This window comes from Tubulanus polymorphus, chromosome 5 (assembly GCF_964204645.1).
Source record: "Tubulanus polymorphus chromosome 5, tnTubPoly1.2, whole genome shotgun sequence".
Lineage (NCBI taxonomy): Eukaryota > Metazoa > Nemertea > Palaeonemertea > Tubulaniformes > Tubulanidae > Tubulanus > Tubulanus polymorphus.
Genome location: NC_134029.1, coordinates 18554533 through 18574732, shown reverse-complemented (window position 1 = coordinate 18574732; position 20200 = coordinate 18554533). Strand labels below are relative to the sequence as shown.

The 20200-nt window shown below is 38.4% G+C and overlaps 3 protein-coding genes across 3 annotated transcripts; 1 reads left to right on the top strand and 2 right to left on the bottom strand.

The window, feature by feature from the left end:
- Window positions 1-1340: 1340 nt before the first annotated feature.
- On the bottom strand, window positions 1341-10634 carry LOC141906382 (cyclin-I-like). Its single transcript, XM_074795638.1, has 7 exons — window positions 10441-10634; window positions 9476-9635; window positions 8502-8636; window positions 8310-8384; window positions 7666-7806; window positions 7327-7557; window positions 1341-6497 (listed from the first exon to the last, which is right to left on the bottom strand). Exons 2-7 carry the CDS (start codon window positions 9584-9586, stop codon window positions 6213-6215), a joined length of 978 nt encoding a protein of 325 aa, XP_074651739.1. The 5' UTR covers window positions 9587-9635; window positions 10441-10634; the 3' UTR covers window positions 1341-6212.
- A 482-nt stretch (window positions 10635-11116) lies between these two features.
- On the bottom strand, window positions 11117-14682 carry LOC141905486 (small ribosomal subunit protein uS3). Its single transcript, XM_074794353.1, has 5 exons — window positions 14597-14682; window positions 13546-13770; window positions 12944-13038; window positions 12250-12437; window positions 11117-11337 (listed from the first exon to the last, which is right to left on the bottom strand). The coding sequence occupies exons 1-5, from the start codon at window positions 14624-14626 to the stop codon at window positions 11162-11164; spliced, it is 714 nt and encodes a 237-aa protein (XP_074650454.1). The 5' UTR covers window positions 14627-14682; the 3' UTR covers window positions 11117-11161.
- LOC141905485 (cathepsin O-like) lies at window positions 14682-20081 on the top strand. The gene is made up of 9 exons (XM_074794351.1): window positions 14682-14881; window positions 17051-17156; window positions 17431-17566; window positions 17809-17865; window positions 17976-18132; window positions 18701-18816; window positions 18900-19066; window positions 19705-19797; window positions 19877-20081. Exons 1-9 carry the CDS (start codon window positions 14687-14689, stop codon window positions 19909-19911), a joined length of 1062 nt encoding a protein of 353 aa, XP_074650452.1. The 5' UTR covers window positions 14682-14686; the 3' UTR covers window positions 19912-20081.
- Window positions 20082-20200: the final 119 nt, after the last annotated feature.

The window sequence follows — 20200 nt, the reverse complement described above, 5'->3', positions numbered from 1 at the left end:
TATATTTGACTGAAATTCCATAGTTGTCCTATTGTTCTCTTTCAAATCTAGTTGATTATTGGACTGTTGCGTACGTGTATTGGATTGGAAGTATCTGTATCCCAATGCTGTGGAGAGGCCCAAGAACGATTATTTTACTGCACCCCTCTTCATTATCTTAGACAGATGAACATTGGCAGATATTACATACAGTTATGATTGACTAATGACTGCCTCTTCCTGTAGCTTACCCATCTCAAACTTCAGAGCCGTCGGAAGGAATTTTTCAGTGGCGAGGCTTATTTCTGAAGGGTGGTCTGGGGGTCCTCCCCTAGAAAAATTTTGAAAATTCAATCGCCGGAGATGTGCTTTGGGGCCATTTCACGGTCTCGTTCACTGGAGCATGAGAAGTCGTGAGCCAACCACCTATAGTACACAGAGAACGATGAGCTGCTACGCGGTACAGCGTGCTTTTGAAAAAATTTTTGTTAAGCAAAAAAGTGTTCCGACGGCCCTGAATTTCAATGCAATATAATGCAGGGCGACCACAATATATCCACTTCCACGTTCCCTGTGTTTTCCCGGTAAAATCGGAACTTTCCCCATGTTCTGATAAACATCAGTAGAAGAGACCAGTGTTGTTACCTCAGCCAAGTAGTTAGCTAGCCCAGGGGCTGGTTCCAGTCAAGGCTTAGACTTATGACCGTTCTAAGACCAACTTAATTCTATAGCCAATCTAACAACTTAAGGTCAGTCGTAAGATTTAAGACCACTTTTGGTCTTAAGTCTTGACTATGGAACCGTCTATAAGAATCCTATTCTTATAGGAATTCAAATTAACTCGCATGAAACGAAAATTGTTGAAAAGATGTGACAAGAGATACAACACAATCAGCAGGGAAAAAGGCGTTGACACCATTTCCCAGTGTTTTATCAAATTCTCTTGTTTTCCAATGAGAGAAATTATTCCCCTGTGTTATGTTTTCCCTTGTCACTTAGTTGAGCCAGGCTCTGATCAAGAACTACAGGCCAATCAGTAATGACAGTTTTGCCCCTGAAAAGACAACTATTGAAATTGCACTCGTCCCATGTTAAACAAATGACCTAAGCGGGTTGAAACAATAGAGGCAGTAAGTAAGTCTTCTCTGGAAAAATCATTGAACCTGTTAAACCATGAACTCAAAAATGAAGGAACGTGAAAATGCCTCCGTTGATCTTGGCAAAATAGTATCCGAGCTACAGTTTTCCGTACATTCCTCGTATATGTGACGTCACCGTTTTAGAGCCCATGGTTAAACATAGAATAGAACACCAAAGAATAGAACACCAAATCGAATGAAAAAAAGATCGAATGATTTTGTTTGGAGACACGTTTATTTTAATATAATCTCACTCTCCATCGTAACAAACAATATAAACAATACGCGCAAATATCCGATGCGAGACGGGCAGATTTTTTAGTAAGTACCGGGTTTCTCGTCGCGATAAGTGTGACAATTACGGAGAGTGATACTAAAGTAGTAGTCGTTTAGTACGATTCAGCAGTAAGTGTCCCCCATCTCGCACCGTAAAAAATGCACCTGTTTTTATTGCTATTCTGACGACCGAAACGAACGATCGTTTTAGCCGTCAACATATGCCGTAGATTTTAAAACAAAGCTACTTTAATACATAAAATATTCCCGTTTTCGAACCTTGCACCGAGTGTAAGCCGGCAATCTTTTTTCATATTTCTTTCACGGCGAAACACGGCGCAAGGCTAACTGAAACTCTGTCTGAAAGCTGCTATGTTTTACACAGCACGATCGTCTCCAAGTTTTTTTTTTGGTCATTTTTTTGCTCGAGTTTCGTTCGGTCATCCGCGCGTCGCATCGCTGCCGGGCGCGGAGGAGACGACGAAAACCTTCTGGTTAGAGAGATTTCTAATCCCTACCCGAGAATTTTGTGTGAAACTCACCCCTACACAATAGGTACATGAATAATTTTGGGTACTTCCGTACGATTATCTAAACCGAAAGACATCGTTAAATTCAGGTTAATTTGATTTTTTTAGGGTATAAACAAGAATTTTTTTTCGCTGCGCGAATCAATCATTACGATATACGCACCTGTTCCCGATATGAGATCCGATGACCCATGACTACCCTGGCTTGTAGTTGTAGTAGACAGTCTTTCGCAACGAGTAGTAGCACTACGTACAGCTGTTACAAAAGAAGTATCAAAGTAGAAAAAACATTCTCTTTCGCCAATGACACTCGGCCATCGAAACACTTTGCATAGCTGACCGCGATATCGTACGAATGAGCAAATTCAATGGAAATTACGCGCAAGTTCGATTCCGATTAAAAAAAAAAAAACAAACATTCGATTCTGTCTTTGGGTCTTTCTAGGAATAATCATACACAAATATTATGTTTCGAATGGTATATCTTTACCGAAAGAGATGAAGCAAAACGGTAAACTATACTGACAGGAATAATATGCCGCGAAATGAAATGACACGTAACTATCAATTTCTATGTATATTCGCGATTATGAACGGTTTGCCCTGGTTTAAGAAGAGAATCGTGATTTCACGACGCTGACATTTACGAAGGGATAAATGATAATTTTTTTCCCGTTATTTCAGCTGCCTTGAAAAAAAAAAAATGATTTATCCCCTTTAACAAAAGAAAAATACACAACACCGACCGCAGTCGAGCCCGCCGAACTCACGTGGGACAAAAACGAATTGAACGATTCACAAACTAGGGAGTGGTAAAAATACAAGTTAAGCCGGCTCGACTTAGGTCTTGCCTAACCATAGTAATGAGAATGATTAGATGATAAGATACGACAGTGAGTGCCATACTCAGGATACAAGTTTAACAAAACTCAATCCAAACCAATCCGTCTTAGCGAATTGACAAGGACTTAGTAAGGGGTCATTCATAAGATGGCAAACATTGCGGATTCATTACAAACCTACCCCGGGCCTCATTTCTATGTATCGAATTACGTGTTCATAAAGCAATCCATAAGTGGCTATCAAATGGATAAGTTTTGGCCCGGATCGGACTCCCGAGTCAAATATGACCCTTGCGTAATATGGAGCGTGCATTTTATGAATGACCCATTTTACTGTACTAGACCCCTAAAAAGTACAAATCTCATTGTAATCAATTTGCTAAGTTTCACCGAACAGTATCTAAGCCACACAATGACTAAGCAGTGACCCGTGCTACATAACATGCAATAAACCGATTTTTTTTCTTCAAATGAGAAACCATATCATGCACGCATACAGCCAGAAATAAGAGCTCCACACCTAAATCGGGCCCTTTCATTCAATAATGGCTGATAGATTATTTTTGATTGATACGATTTTTGAAGTCATACACCAGAAGACACACAATGACAACACACGACAAGACAATTTAATGATAAATAAAGAATGACCGGAAAACGGTAGAAACGGTTCTATTTCTATAATTACGGTCATTCTACGCTAACGAAAACAACAAATATTGGCACTCATTTCGATCTTTGCGCAGAGACAGAGAAAATATCTAGAACCATAAGTGGACAGGACAAACACAGTATAGAGAATATAAACGGGGAATCAATTACTTATGGAATGACTACCAGATTCTTCTTGAAACCGACTGAATTTTTGAGTGTGACAAAAGTTTCATCATCAAAAGTCTTTTGAATCAGTCAGCCGATCAGTTGACTGTTGGTAATAAATACGTAACAATGACATTAACACAGGACGATACGGTCAAAAATGATGATACCGGTAACAATACATAATGAAATAATACTAGTAACACACATAGTGAAAGATAAACAAATGATGATAAAATACAATATTTTTTGCAATGGACCATTTGAGACTATTTACTGCATAGGCCTTTCTAAGATGACCCGAGCACACAAGGTTGAGAACATTTATAGACAATAATATTGACTCCTCCAGATCTATCCATGCAGTTATCTTCTTTTTAAGCTCGCATTCAAACTCGCTCTCTAGCACACCCGAAAAATGTCCTGATTAAGGGGAAATATATTAAAATATAACTCGTTGATATTTCGTTTTGCGAGATCGTGACATCCGAGAGAAATTTGGCGCTTTTTTTACGGCCAGTCGTCGTCGCAACACAATCAAACACAGCAAGACGCAACACGCAAAATAATAATAAAATAACTTTATACCTCCCCACAAAAGGCGTGGTCCATTGGAGCTTTTTTGCTAACATTTTAAACTTTTTACATACATTTTTTTTCAATTCGTATAAAAAACCGTTTTTTTATAATTTTTTTTGTACAGTATTTTGTTCCGGCACCGGCGACCGCCGAGCACAAAGAGCACCTGTTGAACTACGATATTTTTTTATTCATAATAGGAACTTAAGACTAACCTAAGAATAATTACACGTTAAATAATTTACATACTAATAAAACTAACCGAAATCCGTACGTCGGGAGTTCCCGAGAAAAATCCGCACGTACGCGAGAGAGAGAATTTAGCATCGAGTTCGATGTCGCGGATATTTAAAACAGAAGCCATCGTTCAGTACGTCAAAATATCAGTTGTTTTTCTAAAATTCTTCGATGATGAAAGAAGTACATTTTCGATCGAAGATTTTTTATCATATTCTTATCGTTATGGGATGAAATTAAATCTCGTTGCACTAGCGCAAATCGATTCAAAGCGGGACCCAGTTCCGGAGTTCTGAGTTCAGATTTCACTCCGAGTTAACTCTGAAAATGAACTGATTTCAACTCGTAACCGAGGCACTGGACCCAACAGTGTAATAGAAACCTGCCAACCTCGTTGAAATTGTCAATGAAATTGAATTAATTCGATTGAGTAGCCTACCGGTTGTAGAATCTTATCACAAATTGCAGTTGCATATAAAACATTCACCAAACCGAATACATGTGGATATGCCTGAGTGTGCCAGATCCCAAAAATGAAATAGAGTAGATCCATTTTTATAAGAGGGGTTGGAATAAGTCAGATTTAAGAGTTCAGAAATCTTCTTTGGTTTGGCGCATTGTTTTTTTTAAACCCTTAAACGGTAGAAACTACCGTTCGATAAAATGGTGATTGAGATGCTCCAGCAATGCTTACATCAACTGAGAAAAAAAAGATGTTTTTGTGTAAAAAATTTTCGATCGAGAAAACTCACCGACGGTATTTCGAAATACCGTTACGACTATAAATCGACGAGTATCGCAAGAAGGTAAACGATGATAACATTTCGTCGTGTATCAACGCTTCGTTGAGTTTCGTCGCGCGTTCACGAGTAAAGTCGACGAAGCGTTGAACAGACGGCGAAATGAAGGCGGAGATAGCGTTACGACGAAAAGCTATTCGTCTTCGATGATTACACACACACACACACCCAACGTATACATACGTACGTATTGAAAAGTCATCGAAAGAGCACAATTTCCTGAAAGTTCGTTTTTTTTTCGAAAAAGAATTTGCAGGTGACCGAAATAGTTTACAGTAACCTATAGATCAAAACTCTAAGCTTTAGACTTAGGTTGTTGTATCAGGGTCCCTACAGATCAGCAATTCCTGGATATAAGGGGTTTCCAAGGAGTTTTAAAAAATTTCGAATTTCGAGGAAGCGTCTGCATCATTTTCATCTCAATTACAGTAGACTCCTCCTAAATTGGTACACTGTTATCGCGGTAAACTTCAAGTGGTTTTGTAAGCAAATTTCTATCCTAAACTTGGTTTCTACTGTACAACTATAAACTAGTCAAAACTTTCTAATTGTATATATGCCAAAATTGAAGTAGTTTTTTTAGTTTTGAACATTTCGTTCTAATCAAAGGAGTTTCAAGCATCTTAAAAAGCATTTTCCTTTTTGAAGGAGTTTTTAAGGAATCAAGGAGTTGTAGGGACCCTCCGCGCGATTATGTCTGGTTACCTCTAATAAAATTATGCTTACTTTTCAACTTGGATATTTAAACTTTACATTATCAACTTGGATATATGGAGAAATTTTATTCGATTGCGTATCCCATATATCGACAGGTCGGACGAATTGTTACGGTCGAAAAAGATCCAACCGAAGTCTCTACCGTACAGTATTTCAAAGGCAAATTGTAACCCTCGGAGTTTTCAATAATACATGTAAAATAAACAAATAACACCCGACCAATAATCTTATTTAAAACAGGGCAAATATTGTCGTTTAATACGCGGTAGTTGTGCAGTTGGTCGTTGTCGCTATCTAATTAACTTCGACTGGTTTCAATGTAGGACATGGCGTATCGTCAGCGCCGCATCGCGCGGCGAGCCCGCAACTCATCGCGCCACCGCCGCCGTCTTCGCTGTTGTACAACCGTTTGATGCCGTCGTAGATGTTCGGATCGTCGTCCGATTCGCTGAGACTGCGTTTCACTCGTTTGTTCACGGCCTCGAGACTGAAGCGGTAGACGACGTTCTTCTTGTATTGGCTGCTCGACAAACACGACGCGACCGCCTCGCGACAGTGGATCAGCCGACGAGAATCGATCTGATGAAATGAGAAAACGAAAATTGGGAATGTTTTGATATCGTGACAACTTCAAGATGAACCTCGTTAACGCTTAGCGTATCTGCAGTGAACCATGAATGGGGTACCCGCAGTACTACTGTGGCAATCGAGGATTCCAGGTATGGCAGGGAGGATCTGCCAGTTAAGTAAAGTTGATCGTCTGCATTCGATTTGTTCTACATTTCAATTAAATCTAAATTAACTTTTCTTTTAAATGAATCAATTATTCAAGAAAACTATCCCGATAACCGAGTAGAAGAATGAAAGTATTGTATATTCGGCGGGTGCTGTGATAATATATGGATTGGGGAGTCTAAAAATCCAGTTCAAAGTTCACTAAAAATGAACTCGTTTTGACAACGGACGACCTACTGCTCGTCACGCCAGCTGGCGGGATAGCTGGGTTTACGAGTACCCTAGTAGATTACACACTTCAAGGAATGGGTTTTCTGCCTGAAAATGGACTTTCTCTCCGGTCAAAACGTCAGATTCAAGGGGGTATCGATGTCTGGAAATGCATTTTACCCCAGTGGTGATTTCCCTAGGGGGGTAGCGGGACAATCTCAAAAACATTGAAATTCAAAACACCTAATATCAACAATGTTAATAATAAGAAAAATTCTGCTATAAATCCAGCGAAAAATGAAAAGTTCTAAGGTAAATATAAGATGATATGTATTTTAATTATCTGAATTTATAGTGGGATTTCTCTCGTTATTCATCTTACACGGATATTGTGCATCTTCTCGACTCAATGTTGATAATGCAATAACATTTCTAATAATATAACATGGATATGAAAGTTTACCTGAGCCAAATGTTGGAGGTAACATGTCAGCGAGAACCATTCGCCGGTGTACGATTCCATTTCGAGACTGAGAACAGCCAAAGCTAGCGTGGACGGTCTGAAAGCGACCAGCTGATGATGGGCCAAACAGAACTTGAGTTTCGTGGTCAGCGCTGACAGCTGATACGCCGGGGTCAGGTGGCTGTGGCTACCGAATAGCTGAGGATTACTGGACAATAGCATCGTATGGAACTGAAAGATAAATGGATCAAATCTATCAAATCCTCCCGTCAAGGGATAAAATCAGACCGTCTCTGAACGCAACAATTGGGAAAGAAGAAATCAGTAAATCGTGCTTACAATATGCAAGAAGTCTAAGGCTGTACTAGAGTTGATCTGCCACTGTAGTTTATCTAAGATCACTCGTTCCATTCGCAGTACTTCGCTAACCGTACAGCCACATTGTGTACTTCTTACAAATTCCAACGTTCCTGGTACTACCTGAAGCGACAAGTAAAAAAATATTTATGGAATGACTACATTTCACACACAGAGTCCTATCGTTATTGTCTATGAAGCCATGTCTAAGTAGTTTATAAGTGGCGTTGGAAGTGTAACGACTACCGCTGCAATAATTTACTGAATGAAGTTTTTTTTCTTTCTTATCTATACCATGTTTTTAATGAAATTGAAGAAAATTTGCAGCGGCAATATTAGAACCTGTCAAAAATAGGCCGCGTAGGCCTACTAAGTTTAATTTGTCATAGGAAACCTCAAATTTTATAATTCATCGGATCAACAATGGTTATTACAACAAGTTCAAAATTCACCAATGAGCCAAATTAAGTGTGTTTGTTTCCATATTGACACTTTCTCTTCCTATATATGGAAATGTCAAGCAAAGGGAAGAACACTTATATTACATTTCATATAAACAACTGATAGCCTGTTGATTTAACTTGATAACACAAAAACAGTGGTATTACAAAGGTTACACATTTTACCTCATTTTCTTCCAAAAGTTTGGCAGCTAGGTATAGACTGGTCGTGACAATACATTGCAAGTACCGAGGGTTGACCTGGAATAAGTTGATCGAAAAATATGTCAATAAACGAACAACCTCGAACATATCATCGCTCTCTACGTATTATATATTGGAATGGTTGACCGTTTCAACAACCCGATAGTTTCTTACCTTGACTGAGGAAAGAACTCGATCAAGAATGTTTATGCTGAGGGCGAATGTTTCCGGGTAAAAATGAAACTTGTCGCAAAGACGCATTATCCATAGGACAGCTTGGTCGCGCTGCTGAGGAAATACATCTTTACCCTGAAATTGAAAACGATCACATATAGGCCTACATATTTATACGGTGATCCACAGGAACCGATAGGCCTACAGGCCGTCAAATTCCATCGCAAACGAAAGATGTGAACATTATCAAATAAAATCTTAACTTGCAAAGTTCTAACCAAAACGTATAGAGCATCCTACAATAATATCGGAAAAAATTAGTCCAAAAAACGTTTCCTTGAGCTAGCACTTTATGTAGAATAAACTAATAGCTCAAGGAAACATTTTTCGGACTCCATATTATTTTTTTCATCCTTATTGTGGGATTCTCTACGCATTTCCGTCACAACACGAATATAGTGTTTAAATGGTTATCTAAACAAAACTGTGGAGCTAAACAAATTCACCAGCGTGGAACAGAATGAATGAATGGTTTGAACATTCAACGCAGATATATATCTGGTCATGGGTTCAAATCCTGTGTACAGTAATCAAATCATAACTTCCTGGTATCATATCACTAGAAATCGATACGCTAGAATCTATGTACCAGCTTTTGTGGTTGTAGAGAAATTAATTTGGTATGGTAGTCAATCATTGTAACTAATGCAACGGCTATGAATAGGCGTGAAAATGTTTATTAATCATTAACTCAGTCTGATTAACTCTAATAGGTCCGGGCAGAAAATTTTCAGGGGATGGGGTGAAAATGAAACTGGGTGGACGCCACTTTGAAGTCATCACATTACTTAATTCACCACTATTTTTAGTCCTTACTTATGTGTTTCCAATTCCATTAACTAAGCATAAGTTGTCAATACAACAATCATCCCAGCTATGACGATTAAACTGATTTTGACTTTAGTCACACTCACCGGAATCAGTCGCTTGTACACGTTGAAAGGATTCTTGTTATTCTTTTCCCGAGTCAAAGCCAACTCCAGACGGTTGCCTAGCTGCTGAAGTCGTTCGTTACAAAGTTTCATCCTGTTGTAGTACACAATCACTGTCCACCAATCCTACTAGCCACAGAACCTAAACCGGTAACAACACCAAAATTAAGTTATTCTAGGAAATGAAAGGCGATCTGGAACGGGGAACCAATGGTGCAAATTTAATGGATGAAGGTCTCTCTAAAAACAGAAAATCAAATGAAATCTACTAATCAAATAAATAACAGGGTCAATCCCTATTTTAAGATAAAAAACTCATATGAGATCAGGAGGATAGGTAGTCAGCAACCTCATATCAGAGTTGTAGGTAATAAAACGATAATCTGTTAATCCAATGTCCATAGTATATAGGCCTATAAAATAACAAGGGAGCTAACGACGCACACACACTTCTCAACTTCAGTCGCTTACTACTTTGTTATTTTTCATCCAATTTCGATAATCCAGGCATGATATGAAAGCTGAAAACTTCCTGCTTCTTACGAAACTAATCCTGTTAACTTCGAATGAATAGTTCGTGAATTATATGTCTTTGAACGCAAAATTAGGGCCGAAATCGCCTGGATCGAAAATAAATAACAAAATTCGCATTTGCAAAGCTGGAAGATCGTATGGATTTACAAAACAACCGCAATATTCCGAAAATATAGAACGTTTTATACATTTGAAGCCCTCGATCATTAGGCCTATAATCGGTTAAGGATTTTGCTTCGAACTCAACGTTTTAAATTTCGAAATCGATTGGCAGAAAACCGGCATCATAGCATTTTCGGTCCATTCATTATAAATAAGCCAACGATTAGGTAACTAACTAGAGCCAATACTAATTTAATAGGGCCTATGTTTAATGATGAAACGTCAGATTTGAGGAAATGAAAGACTATTACCTGACCCGTTTCGATGCTGATTTCTTGCGAACACAAGAGCATATAGCTCAGTAAAAGCGGTGATTACGTATAATTTACTGTGCTGCTTCCATCGCGTATCGTCAAAAATCATAAAATTTCCAAATAAAGGGAGAAAAATGGGATTTTCCCCAGTAATTTTTCGGTAGTGCCCCGTTCAGATGGGCACACCACGCAAATTCTAGCGCATTCTATGTGTGCATGCGCGAACGTACTATTTTGTTCTACATATCGTCTCACGGGAAACTCATAGATATGATCCTAAATTAGATTTTCTCACTAGCCTCCATTGAGAAAATAATCAAACCAGGAATCTACCATCAATTTTAGGGTGTAATTTGATAAATAGACGGCGAATACCTGTTCGTAATTATGGGATTCGAACCCGCCCTACTACTACTACAACCATAAAAGTAGTACCCGATGTAGAATTATCGATCCGCTAGTTGGCCAAGGTTAACACGTCCACACTCCTCGACCCTCAGCAATCCATAATGAACAAAATCAAACTAATATTCGTGAAATTAAATCCGAACCTTTTCATCTGCCAACAAAACAGTTGAAGATCAACCTCCACCAAAAGGCCATTGGTCCAAATAATGGTGGGTGATCGAAAGTGCACTTCATAACTCCACAAAACAGAACGAAACTAAAAACATTTTCCGTATCATTTTTTTTTAATGTCGTATTTTATTGTACATATCTATTGCGGCAATGGCTCAGCAGGTTTGCCGCCTTTCTGTTCGCTGTAAGGAGCGGCCGGTATGGTCTCTTCTTTCGGCTCGACGATGCTGACGTGATCAGGCAGCGGGCGCTTCGGTCCGAGTTTACCGGTAGGATCCCACGGCAACATAATTTTGACCTTGATACCCAAAACACCTGTAACAGACGACGACATATTAGAAGGGAAAAATCCATAATCGCTTTTCAGTTATCATTCAAATTCTTGAAAATGGAACCTAGAACACAGTGGAACCTCGTTATACAGAATGTGATGATTTTTTTGGTTACCATGAACCTATAAGTTTCTACAATAGGATTATTTCGATAACCTCACACTCCATAAAATGAACTATGGATTATAACAAATAGATTTTCTGGTCCCGTGAAGTACGTTGTATAGAAGTACAGTGGAATCAGGACCTCTGATATAATGACTTATCGGTTATTACAAACCTACAATTTCGTCAATTCTAATAATTTCATACTGGATATAACGATCTATCGGTTATAACGAACAGATTTTCTGGCCCCTACAAGTTCGGTGTAACATCAGGTTTCACTGTACCACTCGATAAGCTTCCTAGTAAAATATCATTTCTACTTCACACAAAATACAATAAAGTTACAGTCGACTCCTTACTCGGTACTGGCCAACTCGATCATATCTGCTTAAATATCGGCAAATTTTACTCAAGTTTATTTGGATTTTTTTCTATTCTCAACATGGTGAAATATATAGTACCAACGTAAAGGTCTACATATTATAAATTGTAGATATATTTGTAGTTTTGTTTTGTAATTCGTCACTGCCCTCTTTTTGATTTGGAAGCCCTACATGAAAATTCACCACCTTTCAAGACCTCGAAAAAGATTACTATATGGTAAGGATCAAGTCCCAGCGCACACCATGCAACATGGATGGTTCTAATGAACGCATATGACATTAGGGAAACACAGAAACATAACACACATGTTCCAATTTCTAAATAGACGCACATGACAAGGCGAAACGCACAGAAACGCATTTCCCTGCATTGTATGCATTAGGCCCAACCAAACAGTATATACCTTGTCTGAGAAGTACGTGTCGGACAGCCATGTCGACGTATTCGTTACACGGTTCACCGGAATGGATCATCAAACCGTCGACGAATTTCATCGATTTAGCTCGTTGACCTCTCAGTTTACCGGATACGACTACCTCGCAACCTTTAGCGCCGCTTTCCATGATGAAACGTAATACACCGTAGCAAGCCCTGAAATTAATCGACAGTTCTAACTTAAGTGCAGAAGATCCAACATTTTTAACCTGGATCAGTCCAGTCATTTTTTTGTCACTGTTATATGGAACTCAATATTTCCAGGTATTTCCCAAGTAATATATTATTACATGGGTGATTTTTCAATTTTTCCAAATGGGACTTCATGAAAATGAAATTACCATCATACTACAAGGATGTCTAGATTTTAGTGATGGTAGTTGATGAGGGGAATGTCAAAATTGCTGAAGTTTGCCCTTGACATAAACGAGAACTTCGCAACATGAATTCTGCCGAAAAATCTACAGAATTCCTAAATATTTCGAAACTAGGTTTGAGGAAATATTCAGTTTTCCTTATTTCCTGGTATCGAGAACCACGCTTACTTCAGAGGATCATATACTATTTGGTAGTGATCAAGTACAGATCATTCGATTATTTTCTTTCTAATAATGCTACCAAAATGTAGTACAGAATTTCAACGGTCAAATGCGACTACATACCTTCGTACAGCTAAACCTCCGATGAGTTTATATCTGAGAGACTCGCATTGAGCGATAGCGCACAGACCACGTGTGGCGACCTTCTCGGCGTACAGCTGTAAAATAAGAAATTACCAATATTCTATTATCGTTAACGAACCAGATACCATCATTTAAGACATATGTAAAGATAAGCTAAGCAAGTCTAGAAAGTCATTTCACAAGCGGAATCCGCGCAGATCAAATCCTGTACATATGGGAAGCAACAACCCCATTGATGTGTTACGTATATCCTTTTTTAAAATCTTAAAATAGGGATTGATCCTTATTTAATCCATCGGCAGATTTCGTTTTGGATTCGTTGTCCCTTCCAAAAACAACCACACCCACTGAGAGTGAAACGGACATGCACATGTACATATTCTTAATAGATGGCCCATTTGAAAAGTGGCCTACACAGCTATCTTACTCTTTTTTAACTGCACACATTCCATTAAACTAAAGTCTCTCAAAATGAAAATACTGTTCTAAATAACCAATTCATATCATGGCATGATTTTTCTAATCCGAACAGTGGTGTAAAGCACTTGGTTGAGCTATGCTGGATATGCGTAAATACCCACCTCGACTGTACCCTCCGGGAAGCTGAATCTCTTCTGAACGACCGATGTCAATTCTCTGATTCTGCGTCCCTTTTCTCCAAGGACGTTCTGGGTTCGCGTGGCTAGAATGATGATTTCTGTACGGGTCGGCGTGACGCGTACTTCGACACCGCTGTAACCGTCTTCGGCGAGCTCACGGGTTAGAAATTCGTTCAACTCGGCCTTGAACACGCCGTCAGCAACAAACTGTGAAATACATCGCAAGCATAAGATTTAATACAGGATGACTGTAGCAGCGCCAAGCTGAGCCATAGATGATGGCCTAAAATACAGTTTGATCCCTGCAAATAAGCCGATTGCAAACTACTCCTAACTACTAGACGACTGAAATGATTATTGTCATTGAAGGTCTATCTGCCTAACTGAAAAATTTTTGAAAATAAATCAATGTTTTGAGTTTTAGACTAAATGGGAAATCAAATCATGATCATCTTATGATTATCTGAGGGGAGGGGTACAGACAGGCAGCATATTGATAGGCCTACTGCACTGCCACTGCATGAAGATTTAGTTTACCAAGCCAACTTCAATATTATCACATTGGCTTCGCCTTTACTGCCCAGCTCGTAGTTAAGCCTTTGATATTGAGTATATCTTGCTGCATTGAGTGGGACTTATTCTGAACCTCATTCAATAGTTGGCAGAAAAAGAGAATTGAAGTAATGTATGGACCCTCACTCGTTAAATGTTATAGCATTTATCATCTGAAATTGGCATGAGATAGGAATGATCTGCCAGCACTACTGACTGCAAATATGGGGAAGGGTTGCTACTGGTCAGGTAACGACTCCTAATTCATATATAGGCGAATGTAGTGCAGATAAAACAGCATAATCTTATACAATCGACCGGAATTTTCATGCCTACTGAAGTAAATCGGCAAACATCGCGACATCGATAGCTTCAAATAACGCAGTTCAAGCACAGAAAATAAAATCGATACGTAGCTTTCTGACTAGCTACAACATAGAGTTATTCGGCCTTGCTAAGAGGTATAAAACTTCAATTGTACCTTTCGTTTTTTCGATATTTGAGCCGCCATGATTGCAAGCTTTAGCAAAAGGAAGTGACAGATGCGCGCAATGCGTTGTGGGAAATGAAAATGGCAGCGCCCATGTTAGTTCCGGGTTTGCTACTTTTCGCCGTTATTTTCACATTTGCGGCCAGCCACAGCCTCCGCATACCGATGACAACCGAAACAAAGAACGAAAAACTATTTGAGGAATTCATCGTAAAGTACGGAAAGTCATATCGACCCGGTTCCGATGAATACAAGCGACGTTTCAACATATTCCAGGTAAATTCAAGTCAAATTTAAATTGTATTTATTCCAACAATCTCTATTCAGGTTTCAAATAAACGTATCTGGTTTTGTGATAGCAATTTGTCAATGGAAATCCGTTAAACCAATGGTCTACTAGCCTCGAAATAGGAATAGGCAGGTTTTGTTGAGGTGGGCATATTAGTCTGAATACCAATAGGCCTACCAGTCGTTGTTATGTGTGGACCCCTACGACCAGTGTTGTTTTTGAGGAACAGCGGCTAGGTACTAGACTATGGGCATATTGGCTTAATCGGATTGCCTTTTGAATAATCGCTGAGGCAAATTAGTCATGGGTAAATGGAAAAATCCGGGCTAGAATAAGACACAATTTCTGATTGGTTGGTTATAATGATATCAGCTAAGCTCCACATGTGCCTGCGTTCTTGGCTGATAAGCCAGAGTTTTTTGCTGTGGTTAAGTCTCAATGCCATCAGGTTTGAATCTCTGCCGAATGACAATGGAGCTTTATTTACCGAATCATCTATTCAACAGCAACAAATAATGTTTGTGAAAAGATCCGATTTTGAAAATTAACCAGAGTCTAGTTCTTAGGGCTAATGATTTTCTGGAATTCTCTGGTGCCTTTTTTCCATCAGAATGTACATACATGGTTCCTACAGCCCCTAAAATTCCTAAAATACCCTAAAATTCCGGAATTCCATTTTTTAGGGGAGAAATACCCTAAAATTCTGGCTTTTGAACCTCAGGCCCCTAAAATACCCCTAAAATTCTGGAAATCATCTCCGTAAAAATTTTAGGATCATTTTTGAATGTGATGCTGTATGTGAAACATCATAGTGGGCTTTTGTATTCCTTTGAATTGTGTTAAAGTTAGTAGCTCAATTCAGCTCATTGTTTCCACTGGTCATTGTAGATGTAATTTAGATTAGATGCAAGCACACAGACACAAAAGGCCTATTATTATTGAAATGTACTGGCTAGTGAAGGAACTGTTGACTAACCAGGGAGGTGATAGAGAGAATATCCAATCACCTCCTGCTTATTGTCTATAAAGCACTAATTAAGTAGGCCTACTGGTCATGTACAGTTAGACACTAAACGGTTTTTTAACTGGCCACAAACCTCAGGCTCTTAATTAAACCAATAGACAAATTACTAATTATTGAACAAATCCCTAAGTTAGCCAATTAATTGAATATTATTCAAGCAAAATTTATGAACTGGAAATTACACTTCGAATAGTTTCTCTTAGCAGTCAGTCGTATACATTCCAAGATGCCGAAAGGAAATTGTAAATTTAATGATGCCTGGCTTTCTATTCCGGATTTCTCAGATTGGTTATTGAAGTACACAACAGATAAGCACTCGGCTAAGCGTTCGATATGTAGGACAACATTTTCAATTGCTGGTCAGGGCAAATCTCAAGTTGCGTCACACCAAAAAGGGATGAAACATGTTGCGGCACATGAGAGATTTAAAATGTCACAAAGAAACTGTCAACGGATTGATGATGTACTTACTGCTGAAAACCAACCGAAAATTCCTGATACCGTTAGGTCAGGTTCTACAAGTAACCATGCTATCGCGGATTATCTCGTCACAGAAGATGTTAGGAAAGCTGAAATTTTGTCCACTATTGATGCGATAGAATGCAATTATTCATTCGATGGAGAATAAAAATAAACGGTATAGGAGAATGTTTCCGGATAGTGGAATAGCTTCAAAGCTAGAAAGCTAGAAAGTTTAGTCTTGGTGAAGACAAGTGTCTTTATACCGTAAACTTTGGCATAGGCCCTCATTTTAGTGATCTGCTTCAGAAGTCCGTATCCACAGCTGACGAATATGTTCTGTTGTTTGACGAATCACTAAATAAAGTCACACAAACAAAGCAAATGGATATATGGATTCCTTACTGGAATAGAGGTGTAATTGATACACGTTTTTATGGAGCTCAATTTCTTGGGCATGGTGATGCGAACAGATTATTAAAAGAATTCTCCTAAAAAAACCCTAAAATTCTGGAAAGACCAATCTGTAGGAACCATGATGTACTTGACTTAAAAGTATTTGGGAATAGTGTTATCAAATTTTTATGGTATTATCTTGAAACAGGACTTTCAAGAGCTTTCAACATCTCGTTTTGTTTTTACTTTTGTATCATTACTTTTCTTTTTGAAATAGGATAATTTAGTGCGGCAAGCAAAATTGAACGCAACTGCAAATAGCAACGGGAGTGCTTATTACGGAGTCACACAGTTTTCTGACCTTACACCAGAGGAATTTAAAGGTGATATAACCATTATGATGATCATCGTCATCATCAATATCACAAAGGGACGGATGTAGGCCTGGTAGGCCTAGAGCCCTATTGGTGTCCAACTTTTGGTGACAGGGTTGGTTTCTATGAAAGCTATCTTAGACTGAAATTAATCCAGTTTCATTCTATGACAGTTAACTTAGCTTTACATAGACTATCAAGACAAAATCGTTTTCCCTTGTTCAGAGACAATTTTTTCATCCTGGTAAAATGATAATATCCAGCTTGTTTTTCATTGTAACAGCAAAATATCTGAATATTAATGGTGGTCCGCCCATTCAGACAGCTATTGTCTATTCTTCCAAAAGCAGCAATGTATTGAGATTCAAGCCTTCTGTGATAGACTATAAGAAATTAAACATTCCTCAAAAATGGGATTGGTAAGTAAAGTTTTGTAGGATCTGAGATGTTTTATTTCTTCATATGAAGATTCGTAGAGGAGCCATGATAACCTGGTGCAGAATAGATGCGAGACGAATAGTACTTTAGGTTAACTAGTTTATTTGATGCATGCGCTTTTGCTACTAGTATATAGTAGCTTCATCAGTTGAATGTATTTATTCATATGTAAACTATATAGATTCAACTCAGTGAATAGTGTATCATTTATAATTTTTTGCAGGCGAGAGAAAAAAGTAGTTACTCCCGTCAAAAACCAACTCCACTGTGGAGCATGTTGGTAAGTGAAATATCTACAGTGCTATGGTCGCTAAAAAGATTGAATGATTGCCCGTGTTACTAGGATTAAATTCATCAAATCCGACTTAACTTCTTGATATTGATTTTCAGGGCTTTCAGTTCAGTAGAAAATATTGAAACTATGCATGCGATCAAAACAGGCACGCTATCCGACCTCAGTACCCAACAGATGATAGACTGTGCAGGAAATGGAAATTATGGCTGTTCTGGGGGAGATATCTGCATGGCCCTAAGTTGGCTTCAAACGGTAGGAATTTTATACCTCTCGCAACTACGAATTAGTTTGAAAGTAATCTTTTTCACAATGTCCTTTATGCTTGCTCAATATCTAGCTCGCTTGGAATGACATTTGTTAATCCCGAAAATCTAATCCTGAAATTGATATGTGAATTTGTGATAATTTTATTCAACAGTGGAAGCTTGTTATGGCGAACTCCACGGGACCAGATAATATGTTTGTTATAACCAATAGTTTGTTATATCCAGTTTGAAATTAGTTAAATTGTTTTTACTTAGGATGAAATTCTATATTTGTTATAACTGAGGAATCGTTGTATCCGAGTTCGTTGTAACGAGGTTCCACTGTACAATACTTCCTAGTGAGTTGTTTTCCTCTTTGAGTGGTGGTTATTTAGGTTCACATGTCTATTTTTATATCCTCTGAGACTTGTTACATTTGATTATTTTTGTCCTGGCAATGGAAATATATAATTGTCTTTGAAATAATCGAATAAATCTCGCTAACGTATCCATGAGCGTTGTTTGGCGTCATACTCAGGCTTTTCATGAAATAATTACGCCTCTCAAAATTGTAGACGAAGATGAAGCTAGTGACAGAAAATAAATATCCACTGACAAACAAATCAAACTACTGCAAGATGTTCCCAACTGGTTATACAGGAATACCAATCAACAGCTCCACATGTCACACGTTAGTTTCTAGTTTACCAAAGGCTAAAGCACACGAAACTGCCAAACTCGCTTGTTCAGCTGAACTTCTTCTAATCTTTTCAGTTTTGTCAATCAGGAAGATGAAATGTTGAGATTGATAGCTGAACACGGTCCATTGACTATAAGCGTGGATGCGGTAACTTGGAACGACTATCTGGGTGGAATTATACAATATCATTGTTCGACATTCAATAACCACGCGGTAGTGATTGTCGGATATGATCTTACAGGTAATATAGATCTTTGATGTGTTATGTTTGTTTGAGAGCAGCAGTGTTGGTGAATAATAGTGCAGTCGACTTAATGATGCCAAATCATGGGTTCGAACCTTGCACATTATCGCAGCGTTTTTGGGCGCGACACTTATCCTCATTGCCTCTTTACCCAGGTGCATTTTAGGCACTTCTGGACCCAGTTCAGGGTAAGCCTTTCGCCCAGTTACAAATTCCCTTAGTTTTTTTATGTGATAACACAAAATTCCCAGGGTCAGAAATTTCTAGTTTTGAAATGTTATTATTCATTCATTTTTCTTTGAATCATGTATTGATAAAGAAATACGTGGTAAATAGCGTTATCCAAATTCCCTGAGTTTTCCAGATTTTTTGCTATGATTTGTCAAATTCCCCAATTCTTACTAGATTTTTCTGATTCCCTGAGTTTTCCAGGTCAGTGACCACCCTGCATAGATCTTGGACTAATCACTCTGTCAGAATGATAACTCCAAGGTTAGATTTAACTCGGGAGTCAAGATAGTTCTATGTCAATTGCCGGTGGTCAAATGAGTCAAATTTGGACTCAAAACAGTGAAACTAGATGCTAGTAGTAAGTAGCTCAAGTATCGGTACGATATTGTGTTCATCCATTTCAGGTGATATTCCATATTATATCGTTAGAAATTCTTGGGGCAATGCATTCGGCATAAACGGTTATTTACACATCAAAGTTGGAATGAATGTTTGCGGTAAGAAAACTTTTCATCTCCTTAAGCAATCATATCATTATATTATGAAACATATTTCACATTCGCGTATTCGTTTTAGGTGTCGCTGTAAGAGTTGCTACGGTTACCGTGTAATGCAGATTCTCCACGAAAGTACTAAAATGCCGAAACATCGCCATTCGCCACCAAGCCATATTCCGAACAAACCATCCAAGACAAATTTAAGTTTATGCTAGTCACGTTTACCATATATTTTGTTAATTTCATACTTTGATAATATATTCAATTTCCGATAAATAAATCATTACAAGATACTTGGGTTGGTTACATTTAACTTCACTTTCATGGAATATGGAGATAATTTGATGCGTTCAACATTTTAGGCTAAATTTCTTTGTTTCTCATTTCTGTTGAGCTTGAAAAA

Excerpts from the sequence above, each read along its gene's own strand:
- LOC141906382 (XM_074795638.1), bottom strand. The coding sequence starts at position 9,586 with ATGAAACTTTGTAACGAACGACTTCAGCAGCTAGGCAACCGTCTGGAG. Across the intron at positions 8,385-8,501 it reads GAGTTCTTTCCTCAGTCAAG|GTCAACCCTCGGTACTTGCA; the intron begins GTAAGAAACTAT and ends AACTTATTCCAG. Across the intron at positions 6,498-7,326 it reads ACCTCCAACATTTGGCTCAG|ATCGATTCTCGTCGGCTGAT; the intron begins GTAAACTTTCAT and ends TCATTTCATCAG.
- LOC141905486 (XM_074794353.1), bottom strand. The coding sequence starts at position 14,626 with ATGGCGGCTCAAATATCGAAAAAACGAAAG. Across the intron at positions 13,771-14,596 it reads AAATATCGAAAAAACGAAAG|TTTGTTGCTGACGGCGTGTT; the intron begins GTACAATTGAAG and ends TGTATTTCACAG. Across the intron at positions 13,039-13,545 it reads TCCCGGAGGGTACAGTCGAG|CTGTACGCCGAGAAGGTCGC; the intron begins GTGGGTATTTAC and ends CTTATTTTACAG.
- LOC141905485 (XM_074794351.1), top strand. The coding sequence starts at position 14,687 with ATGGCAGCGCCCATGTTAGTTCCGGGTTTGCTACTTTTCGCCGTTATT. Across the intron at positions 14,882-17,050 it reads GACGTTTCAACATATTCCAG|GATAATTTAGTGCGGCAAGC; the intron begins GTAAATTCAAGT and ends TTTTTGAAATAG. Across the intron at positions 19,067-19,704 it reads TGTCGGATATGATCTTACAG|GTGATATTCCATATTATATC; the intron begins GTAATATAGATC and ends CATCCATTTCAG.